The sequence below is a fragment of the Melanotaenia boesemani genome, chromosome 5, assembly GCF_017639745.1.
Source record: "Melanotaenia boesemani isolate fMelBoe1 chromosome 5, fMelBoe1.pri, whole genome shotgun sequence".
Lineage (NCBI taxonomy): Eukaryota > Metazoa > Chordata > Actinopteri > Atheriniformes > Melanotaeniidae > Melanotaenia > Melanotaenia boesemani.
In genome coordinates this window covers 26,212,407-26,228,112 of record NC_055686.1, presented here as the reverse complement: position 1 = coordinate 26,228,112, position 15,706 = coordinate 26,212,407, and the positions used below count along the sequence as shown (strand labels likewise).

The window sequence follows — 15,706 nt, the reverse complement described above, 5'->3', positions numbered from 1 at the left end:
GACATTAGTCTCACATGCATGTCAGACGTAACGTCTCCTTCATCATTACTGTTAATGCACATTAGAAGACTTTCTGACTGGCTGTGCAGCAGGACTGGATGTGATGATGGATCACTCTTTTCTCTGTGTGCTGGGGTTATTCTGTAAGTACATCACTGACTTTCTGTCTGCAGATTATAGAAAATATTTCTATATAGTGAGAATGACTGTGTATCATTGGTTTAATGTGTTTCTCTGAGAGCCTGAGAAGAACAGAGCTGTGTGTTTCTTGTTAATCAGATTGTTTACTCTCAAAAGTAAAATTGTGATTTACTTGGGGGGGTACATATTCTGGCAGACCCCTCTGCCAGATTATCCAGCCCCTTCCATTTTTTGACTCCAGATGACTTACAGCCACCAAATTAATAACATTAATCAATAATCACGGTCTGACTCTATTCCCAAAAGTAAAAAAAATGCTGGGTCCAGTAGGTTCCAATTTACTGAGGGGGTGCATATCCTGGCAGACCCCTCTGCCAGAATATGGACCCCTATGAACCTACTACTGAAAGTGATCCATGAATGGCATCTTATGGCTCGGTTGTATGGGCCCCTTTGATAATAGAAACACACAAAACAGCGTACTGGACCACCAACCAAACCGAACCAAACTGCTCAGTGGAAACGAGGCTTTACATGCAGTCCACATGCGAGTTGCTTCAATCTTCTGTGCTACATGTGAGGGTGCTTTTCACAGCAAGGGAGTTTTTTCGGCTCAACACTTATTGCTCTCTGCTTCCGTAAAAACATTATTTCAGACAGTATGCAGAAATCGTTCTGATGAGTTTCTGCCATCAGTATAGACGCTGAAGTGAAGACCAGTTAATGATATTCAGTCTAATTCTTTAGACAAACTGAAAGGGAAGATTTAAAACTTACAGTCAAAGGAGTTGATGATCATGTGGAGAGATTCTGAACAAAAACACAACTGAGAAAAGACCAGTCGGCTATAAATTGTGGTATTTAAAATGTAATCTCATGAAAATTCTTTTCTTTATGTTTAAATAGTATTGAATAATATCTTTAAGTAGCCTCTTACAGTCATAGCACCTGCACATATTTTTGTCATCCAACACTGAAACAAGGTGCAAATTTAGAGCCAGCAGAACCTCAGTTGTCTTAAACATCATGGTCTAGTGTCGCCACTTTGTGGTAGAAAATGGGATATGAATTCACACAAAGCACAAGCAGACCGGAAAATTTGATGGATTTGATGGATCAGATCCACTATATTCTAGTATATCTCTAAAATATCTCTAGTTTTGTGTTTATTTGTGTTAGCAACACAAAATCTCTTAATTTTATTTTGACCTTATGTTTGCATGAAATATGAGCATTGGGCTTGTCTTTTACATGTTCCTGGGTGTTCAGTTTGATTGAGTCTCTGTTTATCTTGTTTCCTGTTTGTTTCGTAAAGCATTTTCACATGTGTGTGTTTTTGTGTGTGTATGAGATTTACTTCCCTATCACCCCTTGGGCCCTGTTTCAGAAAGCGGGTTTAATAAAAACTCTGAGTTAAGGGAAACTGGATTTTCGGTTTCACAAAGCGAGTTCAGTGTAACTCTGAGTCAGTTACTGTGGCAACAGACTCCGTGAAGCTAACCTGCTCGCTGGCAGGTTTTCTTCAGCTAATCCTGAGTTTCTCCTCCTCTTTAGCTGCAGCCTGCAGACTGAAGAAAGTGTCAGACAAGGCATGTCCATTTTGTTGAAGAGCCAGTTGACATCAAAGCACAGTTACTCCACAGATATCTATGTCGGGAAAGAGTGATCAGACCCCACTTGGATGTTTTATAATTTTCTCATGATTATCTTTTTGAGCATTAAAGTTTTTCTGCACAATCGATCATGTATCTGAACAATATTCTCAGTTTCATATTTTTATATGACACATCGTGGACATGCTCTCAGTTCGGAGCAAGTTCTTTCTGTTTGACTTGAGCGTATTTGAAAAGCAACAGTCTGTTGGGCTGTGAGAACTGTCAGTCTTACACACTGAAACGTTTGCTCTACACTTTTGTGGTGTTCCAAAGTCAGTTACAGCTACTGCAGCTTACTGTTCTGTACTTTGAATATCATATGTGATGCAGCCCACATCATCAGTAATGTGGAAGCAAAGTGGCCTGGGTCTTTGCACAACTCTCGAGTCTTTCGTGAGTGTAAACTGAGTGCTAGATTTGCCAGTGGTGAGTTATGAACATTAAAATCAATATTTTATTTGACCTATCACAGCTAAAAATGTTATATTTTATCCTGTATTATAGGAGAGTTTGATGGTTCATGCTAGGTGACAGAGGGTACCCCTGCTAGTCTTATTTGCTGACCCCTTACCCTGATTCTGAGCCCGGCCTGCAGCATTGTTACAACTTGGCTCACTGCAGGACTCAAACCAGGGTAACTATTGGGATGCTTAAGGCCTGCTTCCAGTATCATAGGCTCAGAGTCACCCTAAATAGGGCATGTGGCACTATTGTGGCATGTGTCATTCTCCACTACATTGCCACAATGTAAGGAGGCCCTGATCTCTTGCTGATTGTACATAAACAGCAGCTGGTGTACTGACACAGTGACAGTGAACAATCAATGCTCCACGTACCTGGAGTTTGTAATGGTTAAATGCATGTCTGTGTATCTTCTGAGGGAGCTAACAGTGGTGTTTGTGATAGTTATTTACATCCACTTGATGCAAATGCTAACATAGCTAATGGACTACTATATAGCAGCATTAGCAAACAGCAGAACAGACACCCCGACACAGCACACATCATAGCAGGGGATTTTAATCACATGGACTTACAAACAAGGGCTCCCTAAGCTTCAACAGTATGTCAAATGTGCCACCAGAGGAGCTAATACACTGGACAAGGTATATTAAAACATCTATAAGGCTATATATCTGGGCTATAAGGCTAAATAGCTAGAATACCTTGGCCAGTCAGACCACATGTCCTTGCTTATAGTCCCTGCATACACCCCCTTCTGGTAAACTGCTCCCAAACCCAGAAAGACTGTAACAACCTGACCTGATGATGCCTCTGAGCAGCTGCAGGACTGCTTTGACAGAACTAACTGGGACATTTTCGAACACCCAAACCTGGAGGTGTTCACAGACAGTCTGTAATGTACATCAAAAACCGCATAGATAATGTTACATTGGACAAGATCATCCAGGTGTACCCCAACAAGAAGCCCTGGATGACCCAAAAGCTACAGCAGCTGCTTAAAGAAAGGACTACCGTCTTCAGGTCTGGTGACAGAGCACTGTACAGTGCTAGCAGAGCCAACCTGAAGAGAGGCGTCAGAGAGGCCAAGACTGACTACAGGAGGAGGATTGAGGAACACCTGGAAAGTAACAAGAGCAGGCAGGTGTAGCAGAGTCCAGCACCTCATAAACTACAAGGCCAATATCAGGGCTCCTGAACAAGGTGCATAACTGGCAGAAGAGCTAAACAATTTCTTTGCCCGATTTTAGGCAGACTCTCTGAAAGCAACTACACCACTCCCTGAGCAGAGCACATCCAGAACAGCTTCAACCTCAAATTAAAAAGCACGACGTAAGGTGCACACTGCAGGTGGTCAACCCATGGAAGTTCCACCGGACCTGATGGTGTCCCTGGACGGGGGCTAACGGACTGTGCTGACCAGCTGGCTGGTGTTCTTACTAGACTCTTCAACCAGTCCCTGTCCCACTCCATCATCCCACCCTCCCTAAGAAGTAACACATCTCCAGCCTCAATGACTACCAGCCAGTAGCTCTCACTCCGGTGGTGATGAAATGCTGTGAGAAGCTGGTGTGGGGTCACATCACTTCTCTACTCCCCAAAAGTCTCAACCCTCACCAGTTTGCCTACAGGGTAAACAGATAGATTGAAGACGCTGTAGCCACAGCACTACATGTTTCACTGTCCCACCTGGAGCAGCGTGGGAACTACACACGAATGCTCTGTGTGGATTACGGCTACGTGTTCAGTACCATCCTTCCTCTGTGTTAAGGCCCTAGCCTTCTGTGATTGGCTGTCGGGCCTGTCACTCCACACAGCCATGCGGAAGTGGAGGTGCTGAGGCCCTAGCCGTCTGGGATTGGTCACCGGGCCTGTCACTCAAGTGGACCTGTGACGACGACGTTCCTCCCTCCCCTTCTGCCACGCTGATTCGCTGCTGCTGCTCCTGCCCTCCACAGCTGCTGTTCATCCTGATGATTGCTCATAGCTAATAGAGAACTTCACCTTTCCTCGAGGGCTGTGTCATTAGGGCACAGTTCACTTCGTTGGTGGTTCTCTGAGTAGCTGGTGTTAGACTGTTGGCGAGTAACATTTTTGGGTGATCGTGAATTCTTGTTGTTAGGATCAGTGGATGCCTTATGTGTGATTTGCGTTCACAGTATTCCGGGTTTCTTTGTTATCTCCTGAAAGTGCAAGAGAGGTTTTTGCTTTGTTTTGTTTGTGTTGTTGCGAACCCGTTTTGTTTCGAGAATTCGTTCTGTTTGTACTCAATACTGTGGTTTTAGGGGATTCTCAATAGGAGAATCTCCTCACTTTGTGTTATTAGGATTTAGTGATTTTGTGTTTGTATTCTTATCATAGTTGCTTCATGGTTAAGTTTCCTTTGTGTTTTGTATAAAGCTCCAGTATTTTGTTTATTGTTTAACCTGAAAAGGACACCTTAAGTTTGTATATAGAATTTTTTGTAATTAAATTATTATTTAAGATACCATTTTCTTTGTGGTATATTTGTCACTGGTCCCTTTATGCCCCTGGATACCGAAGGGGCCGTAACACCTCTTTGTACTGCCGAGGTCGACACTTGTGCCTCTAAGGCTGTGTTTTGTGTTGCTTTTGAACATTAGTTGTCTGGAGACAGGGCCAGTTAGATTTGTGCACCTTTCATGGTAATTTTCTTGGTTAGATTATTAGTTAGCTGTGCTGCATCCAGTTGTGTTTTGTTTTGCATTCTGTGCACTCAGATTTTGTTTCTTTAATTTAAACTTTAGTTAGAATGGCTGTTATTCATTTAGTCCATTCTGTTTTATTTGTTTGATTTGTACAGCACCACCCGTCCATTCCTCCTGTTTGTTTGGTACTTTGCTTTCCACCTGCTACCAGGGACAATAAACTTCCTAATGAAGAACGTGCACCGACATCATCAACATACAGAATTGTGGGAGAAATTGCCATTTTGTGTGCAGCTGCCGTCAGTTCACATCGATTTAGCAGTGGCTCTCCTCTTTTTAATTTCCATCTTATTCAGAATTTCTGACAAGTATTTCTTCCTATCATATTTTTACTCAAGTTATGTCCTTGGCTGCAGCAGCAGCTCACTTTGATCAGCACATAAAAAAGAAATATTTATATGTTGTTTTCTCCAGAAACTTTCTCAGGTTATTCTGGCTGACAGTGGTTTAGATATAATTGAAAGTTTGGCTTTTAAGTAAGCAGAAGTAAAGATGGTCGCATTTACGTCTCTGCAATGAATGGGATGATGAGAGAACAGGTGAGGTGGTAGCCTACACCTGAGAGTTCATGTGGAAAGGGTTAGTGGCTATAAGTATGGGATTTTTAAATGCAGTGAAACTGATCTGGATGAAAGGCCCATGTGCAGATTTCCTCTACCAGCTTGTAATTGTTGTTCTCTGATTATGAGCCTCAGCGTTGTTCTGTCAGACACTGTCGCAACATTCAGGACTGTTCACTCCTTCAGAAACAATAGAAATTGATCTTTCAATGTAACTCTTTAATGGCCATTTGATTTTTGCTCTTGAAGTTAATAAAAAGCCATTTTCGTTGCAAATAGTTTATCTGCTGCAATAACATTTAAGATTAAATGTCACTTAATTTCTCACAGGAGGCCCAAGTAAAGACTGAGGTTAATTGTCTTTGATTAGAGGTGCAGATAAACCTGTAAAGTGTATGAATGGAAAATTACAGCTATGCTGTACGTAATGATCTTAGTCACAGTTTCTGTTTCTAGTTTTTCTGAATTTCTGTGTGTTTGCTTCTGGAGCCTCATTTATCAAACTGTGTGTAACAAAGCCAACTACAGGTGGCGTAGGTAGGAAAAAAGGGAAATGTGGCACACACAAAAACTTTCAGATTTATGAAAGTGTGCGCACGCACGTCCCACGTTTGTTTTCATTCATAAATCAGAATCAACTCTAAAGAGGGGGCACATGAGGAATTACCTTCCCACACCCACGTGGTGGTTGTAAAAGGTCAGGGGAACGTCTGTAATAAATATTCATCACATTATTTCCATGATTGCTTGGGAGGAAAAAAAGAGTTGAGACGTGGAATTTTTCTGGATGTGAGACTGAGATCGTGATGGACCATGTTGAAAAACATAAAAATGTTGAATTGGTGGGCACAGCGTGGGCATTACTTGTGTCAGAAAGGCAAAATAGTGGTAGCAGGTGGCAGATGCTGTCAACGCAGTGTCAGAAGGAAAGACACGCCAGAGGCATCGAAACGTGATGCTGGATATCTCAGGCGATAGAGCATCCGTCTGCCATGCGGGAGATAAAGTTTGAATCCAACGGGGCAATTCGCTTTGGAGAAAAGCATCTGCTTAAGACAGTACTGATGTCGGTAATTTAGTCATTTGTTTTCAAGTATAAAATAAATATGTACAGATACATCTGAGATTGGTAGCAGTTTATTTAGTGTTAAATAATTCTTCTTTCTAGTTGCTGGGTGCTCCAGCTGAGTGGGCGGTGCAGAGGGACACAATCACCGTTATTAACCAGGTGGCCAAGGAGCTGGAGGAAATAAAGACCGTCTGGACAGAAATTAGGACAACAATAAAAAGCATTGTGTGAGAATAAATAAATAAAAGGAAATCCACCTCTTGTGTGTTTCATTAGCGTTGCATCACTTCTAGACCTCCAGCCTCCAGTCTGTGTCCCGCTCTGCTGGAATGAAGGACCAAAGCTACTTTTCACACTGACTGCTACATGCTGGCAGCAAACTGTCTACATTATTTAGATGAATGTACAATAACATGTCAGTCTTGTTTCACAAAAAAAGAACAAAGTTGTTTGAAGTTTTTATTAATAGCATCTCCCTTTTACTTAAAAATCCTTTTATTTTAATTTTTTTTCTTGAGCGTGCACTCTTAGTAGTATTAATATCAAATGTACCTCTTTATTCATTTCTATAAACAGCTTTAATATCTAACATGTAGTGTGAAAGGTAGTAGTGGATTGTCTCACATTTCACATCATAGCTTTGATTTGATTCTGTACTATTGGTGTCTTTGTTTCCCATTTTTCTAGATTATTTGCACACGTCTGGGTCAGATTTGCCGTGGAGGTAGGAACATTTTCCATCAAGTTTGGTTTTCATAAATACCAAAAGTTGACTATGATTGGTGTATGCTGATATTTTTTTCTATGCCAGCTTGATAAATAAGGCCCCTGGGTTTGTCTAACATCTTCTGTGTTTTTACTTTGGAGAGTCCACTCCCTTGTATGTTTTGTCACCCCCTTGATTCATGGTCACATCTGCTCCTCATTTAGTTGATTGTCCTCAGTGCACATATCACCTGTGGTTTCTTTTGTTCATTGCCAGATTCTTGGCGTTGTTTCCCCAGTGTCATCTTTGTTCCTTGTTTGTATTAGTCTGTTTCTTAGCTTTGGTTTGGTAGTGATGGTCAGAAGAAACCTCATGAAACACTGAAACTTTCCATCAAACTGGCTTAGAAAATGTCTCAATTCTCAAAGCTTCATGTGCACTCAAAGCACTGATGTAATGTTTGACATGTACTGCATTTTGTGTCAGTCAGGGCTGGGAGATACTGCAAATTTTGGTATCGATCCAAAAACCAAGTAAATCCAGGGCAAGTATTGCCAACGCTGTTACAGACACCTCCCTGTTATGCTAACAAGTAATCCAAAGACATCTGTTGCTGGAGTGACACTACTCTTCAGGCTTTTCATTCTTGGGTCAGCAATTCTCTGCATAGAACTTCCTGCTCATCACATGTTACTGGAACAGTGATGGTACATTTCGCATATGAGCCAAGGCTTTTATCTTCAGTTTCATTACACTATCTCTCAACACGCATAGGAGCTTCTGTCTACCTTGCTGACATTCCTCCATTTGAGTTGCTTCTGTTCAGCTCACCGGAAAAGAATATTGTCTGGTGGATGGCATGATTGGACATGTCAGTCATCCATGGGAAATATTTAACACACGCTGTCACTTTAGCAAAACTAGTAGTTTATCCTGGTGTAAGTGTTACTGCAAAGAGGATGGATAATGTTTCCTCTACACTTACAAATGTGGGTCACTGTATTAAACTGGAAGGTGTAGCATGTGGCATAATTGGACACATATAACAGCTGCTGCTTGTAGCCTCTCTGCCTATTTTGTGTGCTCTTGCACACAAAATAGACAACATTCCTCTATAGAAGTCATCCATGTTTCATACATAGAAGAACGGCTAAAGCCACAAATACTACATCCATATTTTGACCAGTTGCAATCTTCTACATAAATATGCCAACATTCAGCCAATCATACAGTGTGACGTTGTCAACAGTCGCAGGGCCCCGAGCAGATCTGGTACCTGCACCTGTAATGAGCTTTAGCACTTTGGCTATAAAACACACTTTGCTTGTTTTCCCAGTTGTCTGCTCTGTTACAGCAACCAACAAACTGACCAATATTTTCCCAGCGCATGGATTTAGTTTAAAATAGTGGCACACGTCATCTGGTCCTAGTGTGTGTTTAAAATACATGGTGCAGTGCAGATGGTCAGGTCTATCTGAAAACACATCATGGGCCATCTTTTTTAACTCTGTCACTACAGATCTGGGACCACTACAAATTAGGTCCAAAGAATAATGATATTGGCTGCGACAGACTGGTGACCTGTCCAGGGTTTACCCTGCTTCTCACCTGCTAAATGCTGGGTTAGACTCCAGCTTCCCCCGACCTTTAACTTGACAAAGTGGTATAGAAATTGGATGGATGGATGAATAATGATATTGTGGTACATCTGTTCCTTCCAGCACATTTTGGTCTGTACATCTGCATATTTAAAGTCCTCCTTCCAAGACGAGTACTCCCATTTTGAATTCACACATCAGATCTCTGCCAAATTCACTGGACAAGAGGATGAGATTTTCAGAGGATGCTCTTGCATCTCATCTGTTTCCAAATGAGTAATTGCCAAAGGCTCAGAAAACCAGCTTGTAGTTATCTGTCCATTAGCAGATTTCACCATAACTTTCCTCTGAGTCATTATGATTGGTTTGATCACATTCTGTGGTCTTAACATTGAGTGTGTGGCCCCTGAATCACTGAGAAACTAAACTTTACATCTTTCAACCAACATTTCTACTTCTGGTCTATGCATATAAGACAACAAGATTGAATAATCCTTCAACAATAACTCTTCACATTCTTCAAGTTCAGGTTTTGGTGAGTCTCTATCAGCAGAATCTAGTCACACCTGTTATTAATAACTAAAGTCCAGTCCTTTCCTTTGTCTGCAGTATCTTGCCCAATGTCCTGATTCCCACAAACATAACATACATCACTGTCATTAAATCTCCTTCTGCTGCATCCATGTCCTCTACCTCTGTTCTGCTTTGACTTATGCATCAGATACAGCGTTTCTTTTGATAAAGCTTGCACAGACAATTCTTCATGCAGTTCACAGTCCCCCCAGTCTCTGTTATAATAAGTCCCAGCAGTGTTCTTTCCATTTTTCTTTGACTTATAAAAGAAATTTCTGCATGTTTAGCATACTCCATTAAGTCATCTACACCTCCAATTCGGAAAGTTAGGAGCTGATGTGTGGCACAACTACATTCAAGAATGCATTTTTAGTTGCTTAGTTGCTATTCAACCTGAAATTCTGTTGCAGTCCTTTCACATTATCTATTCAACTTTCAACATCCTCCCAGGGTTTTAGAATTCCCTAAGTTGCCTGCATTATATCAGCATCGGTCCAGGCTCTATACACAAACATGTGTCTTTGACCCACATCACCTGGGTTTGGATTTGGAACAGGGATCAAAGAATATGTCACCCCTGCAGGCTCATCACTAGTGAGTGATGAGGGAGTGAGGGGAGAACTCTCACACAGGAATCTCCTGAAGTCCAAGCTCCAGGACCATGAAATGCTGGATATGGTTGAGGCCCTGCTGTGGGACCTAAATGTAGTTTGACATTCTGATTCTGTTGCTGTTGACCATTACCATGGGGTGTTCTTACTCCTGCCACAGCATTTATGTCCTTGTGATCTTCCAGAACCATTACTGATGCAGCAGTCTGCAAATCCAGTGCTTCTCTCTTCTTTTTATTAATTTTATTCTTTTTATGCCCTCTTCTTTACCTTTGGCAACCATCAATCAATCTTTCACTTCAATCAAATCCTATTTCTTTCCTTCACATTCTCACCACATTTCTTCTCCAATTCATCCACCAATTTTTGACATCCATCCACATTCTGATTCCCATTAAACTTAAACTTTTTCTTCCACTTTTCCAAACACCTCACATTTGCAGAATCTCTGCAAAACATAAACTTCAAATCTCTTTCCAACATCAAAGAGCTGCCTTGTCCCATGGTGACAAAGGTTTCTAATCGAGGTTCCCTGAACCCCCTTAAATATTTCCAGACTATTAAACGTGTCCCAGACACACCTTAATTCCTACGCAAATTTAGGTAAGAAATACTCCACAAATTCTTTCCCCAAGATTAAAAAAATTCAGCTATTCACCATATCAAGTCATCGTTTGGACTAATTGGCTCCCGTTACTTTCCAAAGGTTGGTGCATTCTGGCCCCTCTTGATGCAGCTAATTCAGACTGGGGGTCTTTATAGTAAGGAGGTCTTGGACCTCCCCTGTGAACGGTGCAGGGGGAGCCTCCTTCTTTTCCCCCTGCCTCTCCTGTTGTGAATCATGATGGCTGTCAGTGATCAGCTGATCGGCTTTTCTCTCTTGTTGCGTTTGTTCATCATTCAGCTAAGAAGAAGGAAACTAGCAGTTTTACTCAAAAGTATTGTTTTTGGATGCACATGCTAAAGTACCGAGCTACATTTATCAATCACCTGTCAATCAGACCCATGTTACTGAAGCTGAAGAAAGAAACAAAGAAATCAAAGAAATGTTGATAACAGCAGCCTTTATAATTTAGACATGATTATTTATGGGCCATGAATATGGTGATAGGAATTATGAACAGGCTCTGAGATATAAATCAAAGCAGCTGCCAGGTGGTAGAAAAGGAAAAGGTTGGCACAACAGATACATTTTGTAAAGTTTTGATGTTATGTAATATTGAACTGATTATTACAACTAAAGTGATCATCTATTGTTAAAAGTGAAGAAAAAGCCAAGTGAGCTTTTGGCTTTCTTTTTCTGTTGATACAAAATAGTAAAAATGGACATATTTCAGGCATAATCACAAATGGTGATTAAACATGATTAATTAAATAGTAAAAGGTAAATGGACTTGTACTTATATAACACTTTTCCAGTCAGTTTGACCCCTCAAAGCGCTTAACACTACATATCACATTTACCAGTTCACACACACATTCACACCTCGATAGGCACATCAGGAGGCAACGTGGGGTTAAGTGTCTGGCCCAAGGACACTTCGACATGTAGTCAGTGGAAGACTGGAATTGATCCACCAACCTTCTGGTTGGAAGACATTTCAATGGACATTTACTGGAGAATAAATGCCAACACAATATTTTAACAACATATTTTTGGGAGACTTGTCCAGTAATAAAAACTGCTTTAATGTATGCAGATATGTGAATGCAGCAGAACTGGAAATATGCATCATTATTTAATATGATATGATCAATCCTCCATTTATATTAATTTCACCTGGTTAGAGGTCATGTTTTTTTCTTAAAATGTATTGTCCTATGTTTATCTATATGATCATTTTATTCTTATATAAAATTAGTTGAGCAGAAAAAACTGTTTTTATTTACCTTTTTTCATGTGTGCTGGTGTGTAATATTTTTGTAAAATGTGCAAATAAAAAATAAAGCACATAGTTTTTTTAAGGATTAAGATAGATTATGAATTCAGATCACTTTGGTTTTTTAAAGTGTTGGAGCTTTAATAATAGTAATTAATTAAATTGTTTCCATGTGTTGATTTCTTAATTTGTGTTAGCATTAGTTGCCATGGTGATAAAATCCTAGTAAGCAGTGAACCAGCATCTTGATGTAAATATCTGAGCTAAGCTTGAAGTTTCATCATTAAATCACAAACACACCAGTTCTACTCTGTAGTTGTACAGGCCCACAGTAAGGACCAAAACTTTTCTTCTGTTTTCTAACAAAACCTTCAAACTGAAGGAAGATGTACTTGTATTCTTACATGTCGGTGGATGAACTCACATTTAGTCATCTCAGGGATAATAAGAACCATCATCTGACTGAGGTAATGAGCATATTGCAAAAGAAAAGAGTTTCATGTTGCAGTCAGGAAACAGTGACAGACAGAAGCTCTTTAGACATCCACAATGTCACATCATGAATCATCATTTTACACATTTACTGACTTATTTATTTTTTTACAATGTGATTTGTGTTTTTCTGTATTTCTTGCTTTTGTGCATGTGGTTGTTATGATGTTGTTTAAGATATACTATCTATATGAGATCACGTAGAAACCTTTAAATAAGAATCCAACATGTTTCAGGATCAGCAGGACAGGAAGTGTAGACACACACTAAACCATGCTGTGTTTAAAGGAAGGAAGCTTTGTGTTAAAGCAAGTTAACAAAGAGAGAAGTTAGAAAAATCCCACTTTTATTATTTACACTACTCATGTTTTAACTTTGGTTTCTCTGCTGGTCTTGACGTCTCTCATGGTTTACTTTCATTTTTCTGTCTTTGTAAAAGGAATTTGTCAGAAGTGTGAGGATTAGTTGAGAGGATGGGACTCATTTTATTCTGTGTGCTGGATTTATTCTGTAAATATGACATGAGGACTTCTTCTGTTTAAATCATGGATATTAAGGAAACTGGATCAGATGAAATTAGGTATCAGTCATTTTCACCAGTGTCTGAGAATCTGAATGAAGAATTTGGGTGTTTTGTAGATGGGATTTTGTAATTTAAGTTAAATATCTGAGTTAGAATTTATGTTTTTTACCATTATATGTGCTTATGTTGTATTTTAAACAACTCTGGTTGCAAATGTTGATCCTTTGTTCATTTCTGTTGTTTCTACCTGGATTGCAGGGCTGTATACACTCCTCTGCACTGGACACACTCAAGGTGACACACTTTAGTTTTTCAGTTATTTTCTTTGTAAATGAATCTCAGCCTGTTGCCTCACTGTTAGACACAAGCTGACTTTTTTGTGGATTATCAGATAATTTCATTGTATATATCTACACAGTGTGTCGCTGGCAAAGTGTACGCAGGTGTTAAACATTTGTTGTTGTTTTCTAGGAGCTGTTCTGACCATTGATCCTAACTGGTCGACTTTTTATACTGGAGAGTCTGTTACCTTCATATGTGACATGAAGAAAGGAACAAACACTGACTGGGAATACAAAATCCTCAAGGATGGTCAAGAATTGATTTCCTACAACTCACATCCACGCTATACATTAACACCTTTACATATAGGTTATAAAGGTGAATACCAGTGCTGTGGTCTTCTGAAGACTTCACGTTATTCAAAATGCAGTAAAAAGATCTCTTTAAATGTTCGGGGTAAGTCCTCTGTTCTTTCAACATGACTAATTTTACTGTGACTAACATTTTTTAAGCTGTACATATGCACATCTTTCTTTACATGAACTTTAAATGTAAGTGTATTCACACATTTTGTTAGGAAATCATGAAACTTGAGGACCAAACATGATTTAAAAATGTTTTTTAATGAAATGTTTCGTTGAGTTATGTAAACTGAACCAGAAATTTTTTTTTAATATTTTCTGTTTTATGTCTTTGTAAATTGTTTGTGTTTTTGGACGATACAACAGATAAACCCAGAGCAGAAGTGACAGCAGGAACAACAACCATATCAGTAGGAGGCAGCGTGACACTGAGCTGCTCTGTGGACAACTCTGCTGTATGGAAATACCAGTGGTTCAGACGAACCTCACACACTTCTGATTATCACCTTAAAACTAATGATGAACAAAACAGAACCATCAGTGTGTCACAGGGAGGAATCTACAGGTGTAGAGGAGAGATAGGAGATTCAGCCTATTACTCTGATATGAGTCATGAAGCCAGTATTAATATAATCTGTGAGTTCTATTATTTAATATAAAAACAAATTATTTTATATAAAAGTTACATGTAATATTTTCTGATGACATTTCTGTTTGTGTTTTTGTGTTCATATCTATGGAAACAGTTTCCAACCAGGTTGTTGTAACACGACAACCTGACTGGCCTCAGATTTTCAGTGGAGAGAAAATCACTCTGACATGTGAGATCCAGGGAGGAGAAACCACTGAGTGGATGTGTGTATGGAGACATCTTGGGTCAATTATACCGCAGATTTCCAGTAAACAGTTTACTTTCACTGTTTCTGAGCTCAGCAGTGGAGACTACCAGTGTCAGTGTGAACGCAGAGATGACTCATATTCTTCAACAAAGTGGAGTGAAGCCATCAGACTGTCAGTATCAGGTCAGTCATGTTTGCTGTGTGTTCTGTCCAGATTAACAAGCAAACTGTCACATAGAAAAGAAACAAAGGACCTCAATTTGGCACAAGACTGTCGATAACCTGCAGGGAAGGAGAGACTGGAGAGAGTTTAAGTAAAGCTGAGCACAGGTGAGGATAGGAAGCAATCAGGGAAGCCCAGGTGGAACAAATGTACCTGATTAAGGAAGCAATCACTAGAGACCTGGAAGAAACATGAACCATGACAATTAAATAATTACTACAATCCGTATGAGCAGCCAGCACTTCTATCCAAACAGCAGTAAATCTTCTTTGTAGACAATCTCTCTGATTCCTGAAATAATGAATCATCATGTGAATATGTAACCTTCTTCTTCAGCACAGCTTCATGCTGCAATATTAATTAGCATAAATCATATCAGCACCTCCTCAGTAGAAATAAAATTACTATTTAGAATAAATTCTCATTTACAATGACGACCTGCTGAGAGGCAGCACATGGAAAATAAAAAACAAAAACAGATGACAAAAGACACACATACACATCTAACAGAACATTATCTCACCAATTTAAAACAGATTGTAGGAAGACATAAAAATGGTCCAACTAGCTACAGATAAAAGTAAGTGTAACAATCCTGGACCGCTTCCATTAGCAAGTTTTTAAAAGATGACAGTGGTATAAAAGTCCTGAGCTTTAGTTTCTGCTGCAAGTGATTCCAGTCGTCTGCAGCAGAAAAGTGAAAAGATGAATGACTGAAGGTAGTGCAGACTTTGTGGATGAGCAGCTTAATGAGGCGACTTGAGCCAAGAGGACGTCTGATGTTATGAATCTGAGTAATGAGTGAAGATGCAACTGTGTTTTTCTAATTATGGTTTTTAAATCAACAGATACCAATGTGTTTATCTAAGAGCGTGGAAATACATGGTGACAGGTTGCAAAATAATACATTATTATTAACTTCCAGAAGATGAAGCCAAAGCCACTCTGACATCAGACAGTTCAATCCTACCAGCAGGGGGCAGTGTGACTCTGACCTGTTC

General features: G+C 39.8%; 1 protein-coding gene across 1 annotated transcript; it reads left to right on the top strand.

The window, feature by feature from the left end:
- The first annotated feature begins 61 nt into the window (after window positions 1-61).
- On the top strand, window positions 62-14,701 carry LOC121639289. The gene is made up of 5 exons (XM_041984451.1): window positions 62-143; window positions 13,258-13,293; window positions 13,471-13,737; window positions 14,010-14,279; window positions 14,697-14,701. The coding sequence occupies exons 1-5, from the start codon at window positions 104-106 to the stop codon at window positions 14,699-14,701; spliced, it is 618 nt and encodes a 205-aa protein (XP_041840385.1). The 5' UTR covers window positions 62-103.
- Window positions 14,702-15,706: the final 1,005 nt, after the last annotated feature.